This window comes from Tupaia chinensis, unplaced genomic scaffold, assembly GCF_000334495.1.
Source record: "Tupaia chinensis unplaced genomic scaffold, TupChi_1.0 Scaffold147003_1, whole genome shotgun sequence".
Lineage (NCBI taxonomy): Eukaryota > Metazoa > Chordata > Mammalia > Scandentia > Tupaiidae > Tupaia > Tupaia belangeri.
This window is the reverse complement of record NW_006206856.1, coordinates 1-15,067: the sequence shown is the minus strand read 5'-3', so window position 1 is coordinate 15,067 and position 15,067 is coordinate 1. Positions and strand designations below refer to the sequence as shown.

The following is a 15,067-nucleotide window of genomic DNA, read 5'->3' as shown; positions in this document are numbered from 1 at the left end:
TTCTTGCCCTATTTAACATCCCTGAAATGTCCATTGCCTGCATTTTTATTCTCTCTATTATCCAAGAGAACTTCAAAAAGCTTGTGGAAAAATGGAAATGAAGTGCAAGTTTCTTCTTCTGTTTGTTTTTTAGTTTTGCTATGGGGCACATGAATGTCCCAAACAGATGGAAAGTGAGAAAGCTGTCCTTGGTGGGGATGGCCATGCCACAGTCCCTCCTCCACCGTTTTCCTCTGTGATTTTGCACACACATGCATGTGCACCTGCCATGATTTTCAAGCAACAGGTCTGGGACTTCGCGTCCATACCTTAACCTCTATGCCACCAGCTTGCCCCCAAGATTATTCTGTTACAAAAAAATTTGAAATACATGTATAATTTTTTCATAAAATGCATTTTCCATGAACTCTTTGAAGACGCCCCTGCACATTAATACAAATAATTCAAATTAATATCCAAATTATCTTAATAACTAGATTTATAGTCTTTTTCTCTTCTCAAATTTTTTAAAATTTAGAACTATACTACTTATAAAAGATTTTTTAAAAGTCAAGAATAAAAAATAAAAAGGCAGCAAGGATTGAAAGTTGACTCTGTGTAATACTAAGAAAGTGTTTCGGGGCTTGCCCGCAGACCAGTGGTTAAGGAAACCAGATTCCACACGGTTGACCACAGCTCAAATCCCAGCCCCAGTGGCTTGAAAAACAGGCTAGACACATGTGTGCACACCCACAATCCTGACGGGGTGGGCAAGTGGGGAAGGGATTGTGTGACCACACCCCACTGGGGGTGCTTTCTCCGCTCCTCCTCTCTCTGTGTTGAGCACGCACACTCTAATATAGAGAGAAAGAAAGCACTTCAGGGCCAGCTGGATCTATATGACCAAATGTGCAGTTTGAGTCCTGGACATGATGGACTGAGAAACATGAAAGGCATGGGTGTATTCCTGCCCAAAATTTGGAGAGAAGAATGGAAGAAAAGGGATCGTGGCATGGCTTCCCCCCCGGCAGTGCTTTCTCCCTTTCTCCTCTCTGTCTCCCTCCCGGCAAGCACACAAGCCCTATGACAAAAATAACTAAAGAAACAAGCCAAAAAAACCCCCCAAAGTTTCAAATTATAACACTGTATTGGACATCTATGTCTACATATTTATTCGTGATACTCATTACACTTAAAGGTTCATCTTTATTCATTATTGGAATGATCAGACTTCTACAGAGAGAGAAATTTACTAAACTCTCCTTCCTAAAACACAAACTATGCTTTCTAGAAAGCACATCTTCACCATTATGATCTTCTCAAAAAGTTTGCACTACTTTTTTTTAAAGAATTAAATTTTTTCATTTATCATAATTATTTTTGCCATAAGGCATGTATGTTCACCATACATGCTAAAAGCAAGATAACAGATCCCCTATTTGAACTGCGGTTGCCCATGTGGGAGTCCAGAGCCTCATCCACCACGCCACCTGCTGGGCCCCCAAGTTCTCATTACTTAAGAGCTTCAGTTTCAAGATTTTATCCATTTAGGTTGAAAGGGCAGTATAATACTGTTAAATTGCTAAGTATCTTTTAAGTATCACCAATTGGGACCAGCAGATGGCATAAGGGTGAGGTCTCTGGACTCCCACATAGTTGACCCTGGTTTACGTCCTAGACCTGGTAGCTTAAAATTCACACTGGATCCATATGCGTGTGTACCCTGAGAGGAGAATGGAGGAAAAGGGATTGTAGCGTGGCCAATCCCCTTGGAGGGTGATTTCTTGCTTTCAAAATAAATAAATAAATAAATAACATATATTTTTTTTGAATCATCAATTTTTCCTAGAAATAAAAATAGCCGGAGCTGGCAGGTAGTGTGGTGGTTGAGGTGCTAAAGACTCTCACATGGTCAACCACCCAGTTCAAGTCCTGGACCTGGTGGCTTGGTTTCTCAATCTCCCTTTCTGTCTGTCTGTCTCTCTCTGGTCAAAATGAATAATAATAATAAATAATATTAAAAATAAGTAAATCTTAAAAAAAAAAAAGAAAGAAAAGTAGCCAACTTGCTCCTACCTGATCTAAGTGACAAAAAGTTTCTTTAAGGTGCTGCAGAAGAAGGCAATCCATTTTGTTTGTGAGTTGGCATTCTCTGTACGGGAACCCAGCCCGCTGCATTAGCCAGTAAAAACATCTGGACACGTCAGATCCTCCATATGCCAGACAGAGCCTAAAGTTAAAAAAAAATTGCTGGTTAAGAAAGTACGGGGGGCGGGGGAAGCAGTTAGCGTAATGGCTATGTCGCTAGACTCCCACGTAGTCAACTGCAGTTCGCGTCCCGGACCCGGTGGCTTAAAACTCACGCCAGGCACGTGTGTGTGCGTGCCCAAGATCCCGAGAGGAGAATGGAGAAGGGATTGTGGCGTGGTCATCCCCCCGGGGGGTGATTTCTCGCTTTCTGTCTCTCTGTCTGTCTGGCGAGCGCATGTGCTCTATAGCAAAAACCTCTCAAAAAAAAGAAAAAAAAAAAAGTAAGTACGGGGGAATGGGGCTGGCAGGTGGTTAAAGGTGCTGGATTCCCACATGCCTGACCGTGGTTCAAGTCCTGGACCTGGTGACTTCCTTTCTCACTTTCCCTCTCTGTTTCTCTCTGGTCGAATTAGAAAATAATAATAGTAGATAAAAAGTTAAAATAGAATAGTAATAATAACAATAGAAAGAAGGTACGGGGGTGCTTTAAGAATTCCATTGGGCACACTGAAACATATCAAGTTTCAAGAAATGTTTGTCGTAACAACTGAATGATAGGACATAGTGGATGGATGGGAGGAAAACAGGGAACGCTAACAAAAGTCAGTGATGGGGCACTGAGTGGCAGTAAAATAGTTTGCAAAAGGTATCTGAAACAGGACACACGCTGTCACATCCAGCTTCCTTCCCATCAGGAGTTCACCACAGGACGGCTGTGTGGCCACCTACACTCGCTAGCGTACAAGGGGCAGGCTCTGCTTCCACAGGACACGCTCCCAGGAGAAAGGTGCAGAGAGGACTACGCACTAGAAGGAAGATGGCTATGTTCTTCCTGTGGTGGGAGACCTGGGTCCAGCATCTTCTCCACATTTGGGGGAGCACTGGCTTTATATGAGCCAAACAATGAATGAGCTAAAATAACTCACACTGGGTTTGAGGATGCACTGGGGTAGGAGGCAGCACGTCAACCTTTCTTCTGGACTACGCAGACCCTCCTTTTAGTTTCCTTTTAAAACTTGAGACTCGAACTACCCTCATGTGGGGGGCAGGAAGGATTAAAGCATCCTTAAATGCAGGGAGAAGCCACCTCAGGAGCGTGAAGGCTACAGACAACGCAGACACCTCCTGCACTGCCTGCAGGTGATACCTGAAGCAGGCTTGCCTCGGAAAGCACTAGCAGCAAACCTGCTCCGGACGGTCATTTTGCTAACTCATGTTATCAGTGATGAGGTGGCCCCCAGATGTCACTGCCACTCAGCAAACACGAGTGTGGCAAGAATGGCACTAGAAACACTAGCCGGTCAGAGAACTCAGACCTGAAAAATCTCTTTCCTTCTTTGTGACCTGCCTAAATAATGCTTTCCTGTGAAGGTGTGATTGGTATCTCCATGCCAGACCACAGCGAAACATACAAGCGAGTGCCTACACTTCTCTGTGGGAAAGCACATAACATATCCTAGGACATTCGGGAGCTGCTGATGTGAATTCATACTAGAAAGTTCCAAAGGAAAGAGTAAAATCATTTGTTTTCAGCCTTGCTAAAGCGCGTACTTCATAAGTTTGCTGGACTCCTAGTTAGGCTTTTGAATATATCATTCCTCAAATATTTTTTATTTCTGTATTATTTTTAATTTATTTTATTTTTCTTTTGAGAGATTTTTGCTATAGTGCATGTGCACTCACTGGAGAGAGAGAGAGAGAGGCAGAAAGTGAGAAAACATCCCCCAGGGGGATGGACATGCCATAATTTCTTCATTCTCCTCTCAGGATTTTGGGTGCACATGTACATGCGCTATGCGTGAGTTTTAAGCCACTGGGTCTGGGACTCAAACCACAGTAGGCAATGATGTGGAAGTCCGTGACATAACCATTAGGCCATATGCTGGTCCCCTATTATTATTTTTTAATTTGCTATAGGGCTTGTGCACTCATCAGAGAGAGGGGGGGGGAGTGAAAAAGCAAGCCGCCAGGTCCAAGACTTGAACCATGTTCAGCCATGTGGGAGTCTGACGCCTCAACCACAACGGCACCTGCTGGCCCCATAGTAAGTATTTTTTAAGTTGTAGTATTCTATAGTTGAACAGACTCTGAGGGGAGTGAGGCACCCCCAAGTTCCTTACCGAGTGTTCCTATGAGACACCCCATCCTCCACACAGCATACGCTTGTCTTCTGGTCCCCAACGTCTACAATGCATGTACTGCTTAAGCCACTCCCAAAGGTGGCACACACGGACTCCTGATGGACCACAATCCCTGAAAAACACAGCCAGGTGGGGCAGTCAGCTGCAGAGCAGTGGAGAGCCTAAAACGAATAATCAGCGAATGTCAGGAGCTGAGGAACCCCTGGTCAGGCAACCAGCAAGAGCTGAGCGTTCCAGAGGAAGCACTGAAATACGCTGGTGAGTCAGATGAACTGTCACCGACGAAGAAAAAGGCTTCATCTAAAACAAGTTTCCCTGAACTCAGAGACATACCTGAGAAACCCATCTTCATGAGTATCATATTGACTAGTTCTTTCACATGTTGTTTATTATAGATATCAGGAATTAACAAGATACATCTGTAATACTAAAGAGAAGAACAAAGACAAAATGGTTACTACTGAGGTCCCGTCAAACCCAATCGCACTGCGCTTGGCTTTAGGGGCCTCTCACTGAAGGGTTGGCGGCTGTGCTAATGGCCCCGGAGAAAAGCCTCTATGCCTTCCTTTGGGTGTTCTGAAGAAAGAGAAAATGTTTTTCTCCTTGAAATCATTAAAAACTTATGAAATGAAAAAGAGGACAACTGATGCATCTGAGTAGGTCCAGAGAATAGGCATAAACATGACCAAGAAAGCAGCAGAGAGAGACAGCAAGAAACAGAGTAAGAGAAAGCACAAGGGAGGAACGAGGGGAAGAAACAATACATGCAACACCTTCAGACTGAGGATGTGGAGAAGCTCATTACACTACAAACAACTCCACAGTGCATTCTTTCACGAGAATGATTATTATTATTTTTGCCATAGGGTGTGTGCACCTCCTGGAGAGAAACAGTAACAGAGAGACGCAAAGTGAGGCATTACCCCTCAGGGTGGATGGCCATGGGGCAATCCCCTCTTCCATTCTCCTCCTGGGCCTTAGGCATGCATGCACATGGACCTAGTGTGAAATTCAACCCACTGGGTCTGGGACACAAACTGCGACTGATCACGTGGGAATCCAGCGCCTTAACCACTATGCCACCTGCTGGCCCTTGACTGAGAATCTTAAAGACGACCCAAGTGGTTGGGAACTTTCGCTCACCTTTAAGTCTTTCAGTGGGATTTCCAGGTACTTCTGTATTGCATGAGACCATATTACTTCAATATCTGCCAGAACAGCTGTAAGGGAGCCCCCTGGTCCTGGGTGAATATTTAACTGGCCTCTTCTGATAGGCCAGTGAATATTGTAACAATCCAATGGATTAACATACAAGGCCTAGAAGAGGAGCACAGGAAGAGAAGTGCATTGTTAAAACTGTTCTCTTGGGGTTTTCTGGACTTGCATCCAGAAATGGAAGGCCAGAAATTGTCGTTAACATCTGCCAAAGGCTCTGATGTTGACAGTGGGGTACAATCACTTCAAGTCAGTGTGAGTCCCTAGTCCTCAGAGCAGGATGACCACATGCTGGGAAGTGACTAGAAGTGGGTATGAAGAGAGCGCATTTTAGAAGGAGGATCAGGGTTTCTCTTCCACTGCACTGTGAAGAAATTTCCTACCTCTTCTCCTACCAAATACTCAGGGTGATGAGAGGTATTTGTCCACTTATTTCCAGAACAGTGATCCAAAACGGCAGGTCGCATCTGCTTGTTATAGGACCGTGCCTACGAAGAGAAAGCATCGCAAAGTTCATAGAGAGAAGAGCAGGGATACCACAGCACCCCCCCCCCACAGATGAGCTACATTGATGAATTATTATTATTTTTTTTAGGTTTTTGCCATAGGGCACATGCACTCATCAGAGACAGAGAGGGAAAGTGAGAAATCATCCCACAGGGAGGATGGCCATGCTGTAATCCCTTCTCCTCAATATCTTGGGATTTTCTGCACACAGCAGGGTTTTTTTTAGAGAGAGACTTTTGCTATAAGGCACATGCACTTGCCAGAGAATGCAGAGAGAGACAGTTAGAAAGCGAGAAAGCAACCCCCCAGGGAGGACGGCCACGATACAATCCCTTCTCTTCCATTCTCCTCTTGGGAGCCTGGGCACAGGAACATGTGCCCAGCATGAGTTTTAAGCCGCTGTGTCCGGGACTCAAACTGCGGTCAACTGTGAGAATCCAGTGACGTAACCATTACGCCATCTGCTGGTCCCTCTTTTTTTGAAAGGAAATCCTATCTTGTATTTGTATGAGAGAAAAACAAAATCTATAAATGGCACTACGATAGCACAGAAGTGAAAAGAATAAATCTGAAGAAAGAGTTGACTGACCTGTTCAGGGGATACAGGGATCCGTCTTGTACCATTTGACATCTTTTTGGACCATATTGCTTGATCCACCATTTTAAGGCCATTTTGTCTTTGTTCATTACTTTCTGGTTTCTGGAGAAGAGGGATGTGAAAGACAAACAAACAAAGGAGTTAGTAAAAGAGAAAGCAAGTTGGCAAAATACTAGTTTAATCCATTGTTAGGAAAGGCAATCTCATCAACACGTGGCATTTCCTTAATGTTTGTGACACATACTACCGTAATTCCAAGTAATCTTTTATTATAAACCGAAAAAGTTAAAAAAAAGGAACCTTAATCATAAACCATTTGTAAAAATCTATAATCTCAAGTGACTTTTGATTGATGTTTCACAGCACTAATCAAAGCAAACCTACTTTATACTTACAAAATATTTCCAACACTCTTCTATACATCCATCCAATTCTCCCGTGCACACAGTCACACTCCTTTGTATTTTAACTAATACTTATTTGAGTTATTGTGGTATTGTGATGGACACATTCATAAAAATCTTTGCAGAAATGTTGTGTTCTTGGGGCCAGCAGGCGGTCTGGCGAATAAAGGGCTAGATTCCCACATGGCCGATTGCAGCTCAAGTCTAGGACCTGTCGGCCTGAAAGTCACAACAAATCAACAGATATATAGGTAGATATTAAACGTTAAAAAATAAAAAAAGAAATTTTGTGTTCTTTTGATTTTTCTTGCTCCAATTTTTCTGTAAGGTAGAAATTATGAGATCCAAAAGAATTGTAGACTTTTTTTTTGAGAGGTTTTTGCTATAGGGCGTGTGCGCTTGCCAGAAAGACAGGGAGAGACAGAGACATAGAAAGCGAGAAATCAGCCCCCAGGGGAGGTGGCCACACCACAATCCCTTCTCCTTCATTTTCCTCTCAGGGTCTTAGGCATGCAGGCACATGTGCCTGGTGTGAATTTAAGCCACTGAGTCCAGGACTTGAACTGCAGTCAACTAATATATATATATGTATATATATATATATTTAAAATTTAACGTTTTGCCATAGGGCACATGTACTCACGAGAGAGAGAGAGAGAGAGAGAAAGTAAAAAATCACTCCCCAAGAGGAATATGGCCATGCCACAGTCCCTTCTCCATTCTTCCTTCAGGATTGTGGGCATACACATACACACGCCCAGCATGATTTTTAAGCCATGGGATTTGGGACTCGAACTGCAGTTTGCTGTACGGAAGTCCAGCACCTTATCCACCATGCCACCTGCCGGCCCCTGGACTAGTCTTTTAATTATGCTAAAATGGAGAACCCCACGACATGATTAGAATTATAAAAATTGCTTCTGAAACTGTCCCTGACGTAAAACTTCAAAGTTACTAGTGGAGTATGATGCAACAGACAGAGTAAACGCCTATCACAAAAAGTCTGCCTGGTAACCGCCTACAAAATAGGATAAAGTAAACGCTGAGCCCAAGGAAATGTGTGCTCTAAGATCATGTAAGTGCTTACTATAGCACTTCAGTTTGCTAATGGGATGAAAATATAAGTTCAATTTAAACTGTAGTTATATGGAAAATATGGCTGCAAAGAACCGGACATATCATTTTAAGTGACAATTCTATCTTCCACTGAAGATCACCTTCAACACCAAATTCATCCTAAAGTGAAAAAAAAAATGGATATACTTTTTTTATAATAAGTTCTTTAATTCTTTACAATCTAAAATTGCTTTCTCTGATGAAAAATGACACTTGTAGCCCTGAATGGTATTGTGATTTAACAGCAAAGCTCCGAAGACATTTATTTAAATGCCTGGGTACATGGAGTGTCTATGCCCTCCAGAAGTCGACCCTGGGCTCTCTCCAGCTCCTGTTTCTGACTTACGTTCAGACCCTCCCTTAGAAGCCAGCTGTCCTTGTATAGGGGCTGTCCTTGCTGTTTGTGCCTTCGTGCGATGACATGAGGAATGCTCGCCGGAAGTGTGTCTGTGGCTCGACCAATCCTTAGCGTTGTTGAACCAGGATGTATGACAACAATGAAGTTGCTCTGAATTTGCTGCAAATATAAAACATGGGCGTGTGACCTGAGTAAGTAACATGTAAGCCCCAAGTTAACGTACTGGTAACAAGTTCTGTTTTTGTTTTTTTTTTGAGAGATTTCTGCTGTAGGGTGCATACGCTCGCTGGAGAGACAGAGAGAGAAAAAGTAAGAAATCACTCCCTCCCCTGCTGGGAGGGAAGGCCATGCCACAATCCCTCCTCATTTATTCTCCTCCTAGGATCTTGGGCACACATGCACACACACACCTGAATTTCAAGCCTCCGGGTCCAGGACTCGAACCATGGTTGGCTATGCTGGAGTCCAGCATCATAACCACTACAACACCTGCTGGCCCTTGTACTGGTAAAAAGTTAAACTAAGAAATTCCCTATAATGACTATCAGACTGGAAGGTATCAAAATAATTCCATAGAGGGGGTTAAGAAGTAGCCAGTTACTGATCTCTACCAGAATGCAAACTCAACTGCATCTGTGTTCCCTTGTTCTGACTCAGGATATACAGTGCAACAAATATTTGCTTAAATGAGTGAAACCAAAATTATCCAAGGCCAACTAACATATTGTAATTTAGAATTTATATACCAGGCACTGTGGGCACAATGGGGACCAGGAACAAAGCCTCTACCACCAGAGAATGCTGTTTACCTTGGAAGACAATTAAAGAATAAATGCGTGTAGCGAATAATAAAATATGTTCTGAATTCTATAAATATAAATGTTTTAAAAGATGTTTGAAAAAAGAAAGATCCTAAGCCTCTACTACAAATTTTCCAAGTGAGAGTCTCCAAGAAGGGATCCCAGGAACCAGCAATTTTAAAAAGCTTCTAAGGTCACTACTATCACTTGAGTTTGATAACTACGGATCAAAGGAATGGGGGAAATTAACATAAGAATGCATGGTTGGGAACCAGCAGTTAGCGTAATGGCTATGTCGCTGGACTCCCACGTAGTCAACCACGGTTTGTGTCCCAGACCCGGTGGCTTAAAACTCATGCTGGGCTAGTGTGCGTGCGTGCCCAAGATCCCGAGAGGAGAATGGAGGAGAAGGGATTGCGGCGTGACCATCCCCCCTGGGGGGTGATTTCTCGCTTTCTGTCTCTATGTCTCTCTCTGTCTGTCTGGCGAGCGCACGCGCCCTACAGTGAAAATCTCTCCAAAAAAAAGAAAAAGAAAAAAGAAAAAAAAAAAAAAGAAAAAAAAAAGAATGCATGGTAATGTCCGAATCTGAGGCTTTCTGCATCAACTTTAAAATGTGTTTAAAAATATGCTGATTGTTGTTTTTAAAACTCTTTACCCTTCTTGTCCTGTGCTACTGACCTTATGTGGCAAGAGTTGGGTTAAAAGGCTGGATTTCACAGTTCTATCCTCAGGAGTCAGAAAACCTGGCTGCATCTCACAACCCATTCCTGGGACGTGGTGAGAGAAGATTGACAAAGCAGCACAAGTTCAGACAGTGGAGTGATGACTGTGGCAAGGGGCAAGTGTGTGTGTGTGTGTGTGTGTGTGTATGTGTGTGCCCCAAATCCCAGAATGGTGGAGAAAGGATTGCTGGGTGGTCACCCTCCTGGGGAGTGATTCTCAATTGCTTTCTGTCTGTCTCTCCAGAGAATGTATACAATCTATGGCGAAAAAACAAAACAGACAAAAAAGTTATTATGCAAATAGCAATATTGGTACCACAGAGGCCACGAGAAAATGAAATTCTACAGCTGGCTGAAGTTCTAGACTCATTGTAACGTTGAGGGCCCAGACTCTTAGATTCGTAGCTCTGCTTACAATTTCAGACTGCCATCTCCCAGCCCTGGATGGACTTCCTAGCTCACGCAGTTACTGTGAGGATTCAATGAGTTAGTCCTGTAGCTCAGAACCTGGCCACAGAAGCATTCACAAAATGCCTGCTCTTAATATGATAAAGTCTTCCAAAAGGTCACTCTCTGGCCTATATGACCCTCAGAACATGACCCCTGCTGAGATCTCCTTTTCTTCCTCCATTGCAGGCGTCCTGATCTAGCTTCCATCCGGTCTCCCTGAGATATGACACCCTCCTCCTGGCTAACCCTAATCATCTTCAGATCTTCATCCGGATGCCACCTCCTTTTAAAGAAACCATCCCTGACTGGCTGCAGAAGGTACCTGCTGTGTGCCCAACACCTCATACCCCTGCACTAGCCCATTCCACACCATGCTGATAATGTTAACCCCCCACCCCCACACACACAGTGGGAGAGCCCGAGAGGGGAGGACCTGGCCAGGCAGTTATGCAGTCTGTCCCTTCACTAGATGGGTAACTGGATGGGTGCAGTCACCAGGCCTGTGCAGCAGCAATGACCATGCTGAGACCCGACCGTGCCAGGCACAGTGTGTGCGCTACAGCTGCCCTCCCGGCAGGGGGCTGTCCTTAGCCCAGGAACAGTGAGAAAGCTGGCTCAGAGATGTTCAAGTGAAATTCTGAGCACTTAAACCTCCTTATTTCTTCTGTGAATTTACACTGCCTTTCTCTATTTTCCTACGGAGATGCTGTTATTTTCTTCACTGATAAAGCTGTGTGTGTGAGAGAAAATATAAATAACGGTCCCTTGGCTGCTGGGCTGCTGCATATATTTTTCTGGTTTGACTTAATCGTGTCCTGTTTTTGACACACAGGCCCGTAAGGTCTACACCAACGTCCGTTTCCTTTTCAGTATGAAATGACCTCTACTCGCAAACATTTCCTTCACAAAGGAAAAAAAGCTGATCTAGGTAACTAGACTTTTACTAGTGTCGCCGTCGCTGCTAGCTGAGAGCCAGCTCCATGCCAAACTTTGATACCACTGAAACCTCGCAGCAACTCGGGAGCAGGTGCAATCACTGCCATCGACCCGGGGCCACGAAGTGAAGTCAGGGGAAGGACCCAGAGTCGGTGCGCGCACCCCGAACCGCCCCGGCCGCGCCGTTCCCCGCGCCCTCGGCAGGACAACCTGGAAAGAAACCACCGCCCTCCTGCAACATCCACCAGGCGCTGGGGCCCGCTGGGGAGAGGCACCAGCTCTTCCTACAACCCACCCCGGGCCCGCTTTGGCCGAGGTGACCGAGATTGAAGCGCGGGGTTCTCGCCGATCGGTGCGCGCACCCCGAACCGCCCCGGCCGCGCCGTTCCCCGCGCCCTCGGCAGGACAACCTGGAAAGAAACCACCGCCCTCCTGCAACATCCACCAGGCGCTGGGGCCCGCTGGGGAGAGGCACCAGCTCTTCCTACAACCCACCCCGGGCCCGCTTTGGCCGAGGTGACCGAGATTGAAGCGCGGGGTTCTCGCCGAGACCCGCCCCCGGCGCCCCACCTCCTGCAGCGACTCTGGTACCAGCGCGGGCACGATGGGCCGCTTCACACCGCGTTGCTCCTTCTCCTTCTCCCCGCCCTTCTCCTTCCCGTTCTCCGCGTCCCCCTTCTCTGCCTGGGTCATCGTGGCTGCTATCGACCACCTGCCTCTGCACCCAGCGACCGCGCGGTGATCGCCAGGGCAGAAAGACAACGCGCAAGCTCGGGCGCAGGACTCCAGTAGCAGCAGGATCCCGGCGGCTGCCCACAGTGGAGATGGCCGCAGCGGGAGTCGCCCCAGAGGATTCCGGGAAGGCGCGTGGGCGGAGCTGTCCGAGGGCGGGGCTTGACGCGTGGATTTGGAAGATGTTGCTGTGATTGGTCCCCGCGGGCCTCTTAATACACCAGTTTTGGGCGCCGACATCAGGCAGTCTGATAACCAGCCACCACAGGCGTCCTGACTCCTGACTTCCTAGACATATTCATATTCTCATATTTCGCAGGTCATGCTTAGTCCAGCGTCTGATGTTGGGGCATGCACGCGATTTGAACAGAAGCTACTCTAGCGGCTCTTCTCTGCGTTATAGTAGTGCAGCTCAAGTGCAGAGTGGGACAACTAAATGCCAGATGCAGCTGGAACTGAGGTAAGCCTCCAGAAGTCTGCAGTAGTAATGCCAGGGTCCTCTCCTGGGTCATCTGCTCAGAGGTCACCCGCACTGGCTCTGACCTCACCTCGCAGCCACAGGACTACGGCAGTGATTTCACCTGCCTCCCAAGTTGCTGTGAGGTTTAAGCGGTCAGTAACCCTAAGCCACCACCTACTGAAACTGCTACGGTTCCCCAGTATTGCACTACGTCAGAGTTTAACAGAATGACTGCCATTCACTGCCCACATAATCTGGGAAGCTGCTAAACCTTACGGAACCCTTACATTTATCTACATGATGCAAGTATCTACCTACCTCACCTCATCAGAATTAAAAACGTGTTTTAAAAAAAAGACGTGGCACAGGCCCAGTCATGGTTGCCACTCCTCAAGGCTAGGGGCATGTAGACCTGGGCTTGGGTCTCGGACCAACCTAAGCTACCTGGGTGCAGTGGCACAAGCCCAAGTTTCCTAGCTAACTGGGAGGCTAGACAGGGACTGTAGCAAGGCGATGTCAAAAAAAAAATCTCCCTGGCCAGCTAGTGGCATGGTGGTTAAGGCAGCTGAATCTCACACGGCCGACTGCAGTTTGAATCCCAGATCTAGAGGCTTGAAAAAGCCATGCTTGGCCATGTGTGCATGGCTGCCCCCAAAACCCCAGGAGAAATGGACTGTGATGTGACCATCTTCCATGAGGGGTGCTTTCTCACTTTCTCTCTCCCCCAGCAAGTGTGTATCCCTACCATTACAAACAAAAAACTCCTTCGGGCCAGTTGGTAGTGTGGTGGTGAAGGCACCTGGCTGCCACATGGTCAGCTGTGCAATTCAAATCCCAGATCCAGAGGCCTGAAAAACATGCCTTGCTCATGTATGTCCATGCCCAGTATCTTCAAAAGGACAAATGGAGAGTGGACAGTGGTGTGACTGTACCCTGTGGGGGTTGCTTTCTTACTTACCCTCTCTCTGGTGAAAACACATGCTCTCTAGCAAAAACAAACCAAAAAAAAAAAAGTTGTCTTAAAAAAATAAGTCAGTGGTGGGAACCAGCAGTTAGCGTAATGGCTAGTCGACCATGGTTCACGTCCCGGACCCGGTGGCTTAAAACTCACGCCGGGCGCGTGTGCGTGCGTGCCCAAGATCCCAAGAGGAGAATGGAGGAGAAGGGATTGCGGTGTGACCATCCCCCCTGGGGGGTGATTTCTCGCTTTCTGTCTGTCTGTCTGTCTGTCTGGCGAGCGCACGCGCCCTATAGCGAAAACCTCTCCAAAAAATAAATAAGTCAGTGGTCAATGAACTGCTATCCTAAAATCTGTGTTATACTTGCTTCCTTATCTTTAACACCAGTCTTATGCCACTTACCCTCACTTCCTGACAAACAGGGATAACTACTGATAAATGGATATAAAAACTTTCATCTGAAGGGGGCTAAATGTTGGTGCAGCAGTAAAATGCATTAATCACTGTGGTGCTAGACCCTCATGGAAGGGTTCCAGGTTCAAGTCCACCGACCTCCCTGAGTGTGCCAGGCATACGCATGCCTGTGATCTGGAGCTAGCTGAGGTTAGATCGAGGCATCAAGACCCTGTTGGAGGGTCAGCCCCATAGTGTAGCAGTTAAACGCTGCATCCAGGGAACCAAGATCCCACATGGCGGACCACGGTCCAAATCTCAGCCCTTACAGCTTGAAGGACTTGCCAATCATATGTGTTCACAAGCCCAAAACCAGTGGGATGGAGATGTGGAGGAAAAAGGATTGTGGCATAATTATATCCTACTGAGAGAGCTTTCTCTCTTGATCTCTCTCTCTAGCGAGCACACATGTCCTCTAGTAATAAAAAAAAAAAAAAAGTAATTCATAAAGCTTTCACCTGAACACTTGGGGAGAAATCTGAACCTCTAGTGGAACCTATCAGTGTCCAGATGGTGTAAAGTCAGGAGACAGTATCTCCAGTACTACTGAATTCATATTTTTCAAGATTATGATGAAGTCCTGATCTCAAAAAAGCTTAGCAAATCATTTTATAGCTCAGTTTCATTGGCTATGGCTTTATAAATACCCTGATAATTACACCTGGTAGCAAATCAAACATGACATATTATTAAAGGGTCATGGGACAAATAAATGAATGATAAAAATTAACTCAAGAGCCCAGATACTATATGCACATTACTGAAATAGATATGATTTATTTACAAATGAAGACAAATGAACAATTTACTGTATCTCAAAGGTTGAAAAAAGCGACACAGTACTAAATACACAACGTTTGATTTTCTTCACATTCAGTGTTTATGGGGTTTTGTTGTTTTATCATTTTCCTATAGGGTGTGTGCACTTGCTGGAGAGACAGAGCAAGCACAGCGAGTGCACTCCCCAGGGGGAGGCCACAAGAC

At 45.8% G+C, this 15,067-nt stretch overlaps 1 protein-coding gene across 2 annotated transcripts in view; it reads right to left on the bottom strand.

The window, feature by feature from the left end:
* The window catches only part of ACTR8 (actin related protein 8), a 17,662-nt gene extending 5,010 nt beyond the window's left edge, over window positions 1-12,652 (bottom strand). The window contains exons 1-8 of one of the 2 annotated variants that reach the window (XM_006169287.3): window positions 12,050-12,641; window positions 8,557-8,727; window positions 6,682-6,792; window positions 5,969-6,073; window positions 5,514-5,687; window positions 4,704-4,797; window positions 4,350-4,482; window positions 2,056-2,209 (exon numbers count right to left, since the gene is read on the bottom strand). In XM_006169287.3, the coding sequence (XP_006169349.1) occupies window positions 2,056-2,209; window positions 4,350-4,482; window positions 4,704-4,797; window positions 5,514-5,687; window positions 5,969-6,073; window positions 6,682-6,792; window positions 8,557-8,727; window positions 12,050-12,451 (1,344 nt within the window). In that variant the 5' untranslated portion in view covers window positions 12,452-12,641. Of the gene's footprint in view, window positions 1-2,055; window positions 2,210-4,349; window positions 4,483-4,703; window positions 4,798-5,513; window positions 5,688-5,968; window positions 6,074-6,681; window positions 6,793-8,556; window positions 8,728-12,049 lie in introns of both variants that reach the window. The other variant, XM_006169288.3, reaches the window with a different exon arrangement.
* Between the last annotated feature and the right edge of the window lie 2,415 nt (window positions 12,653-15,067).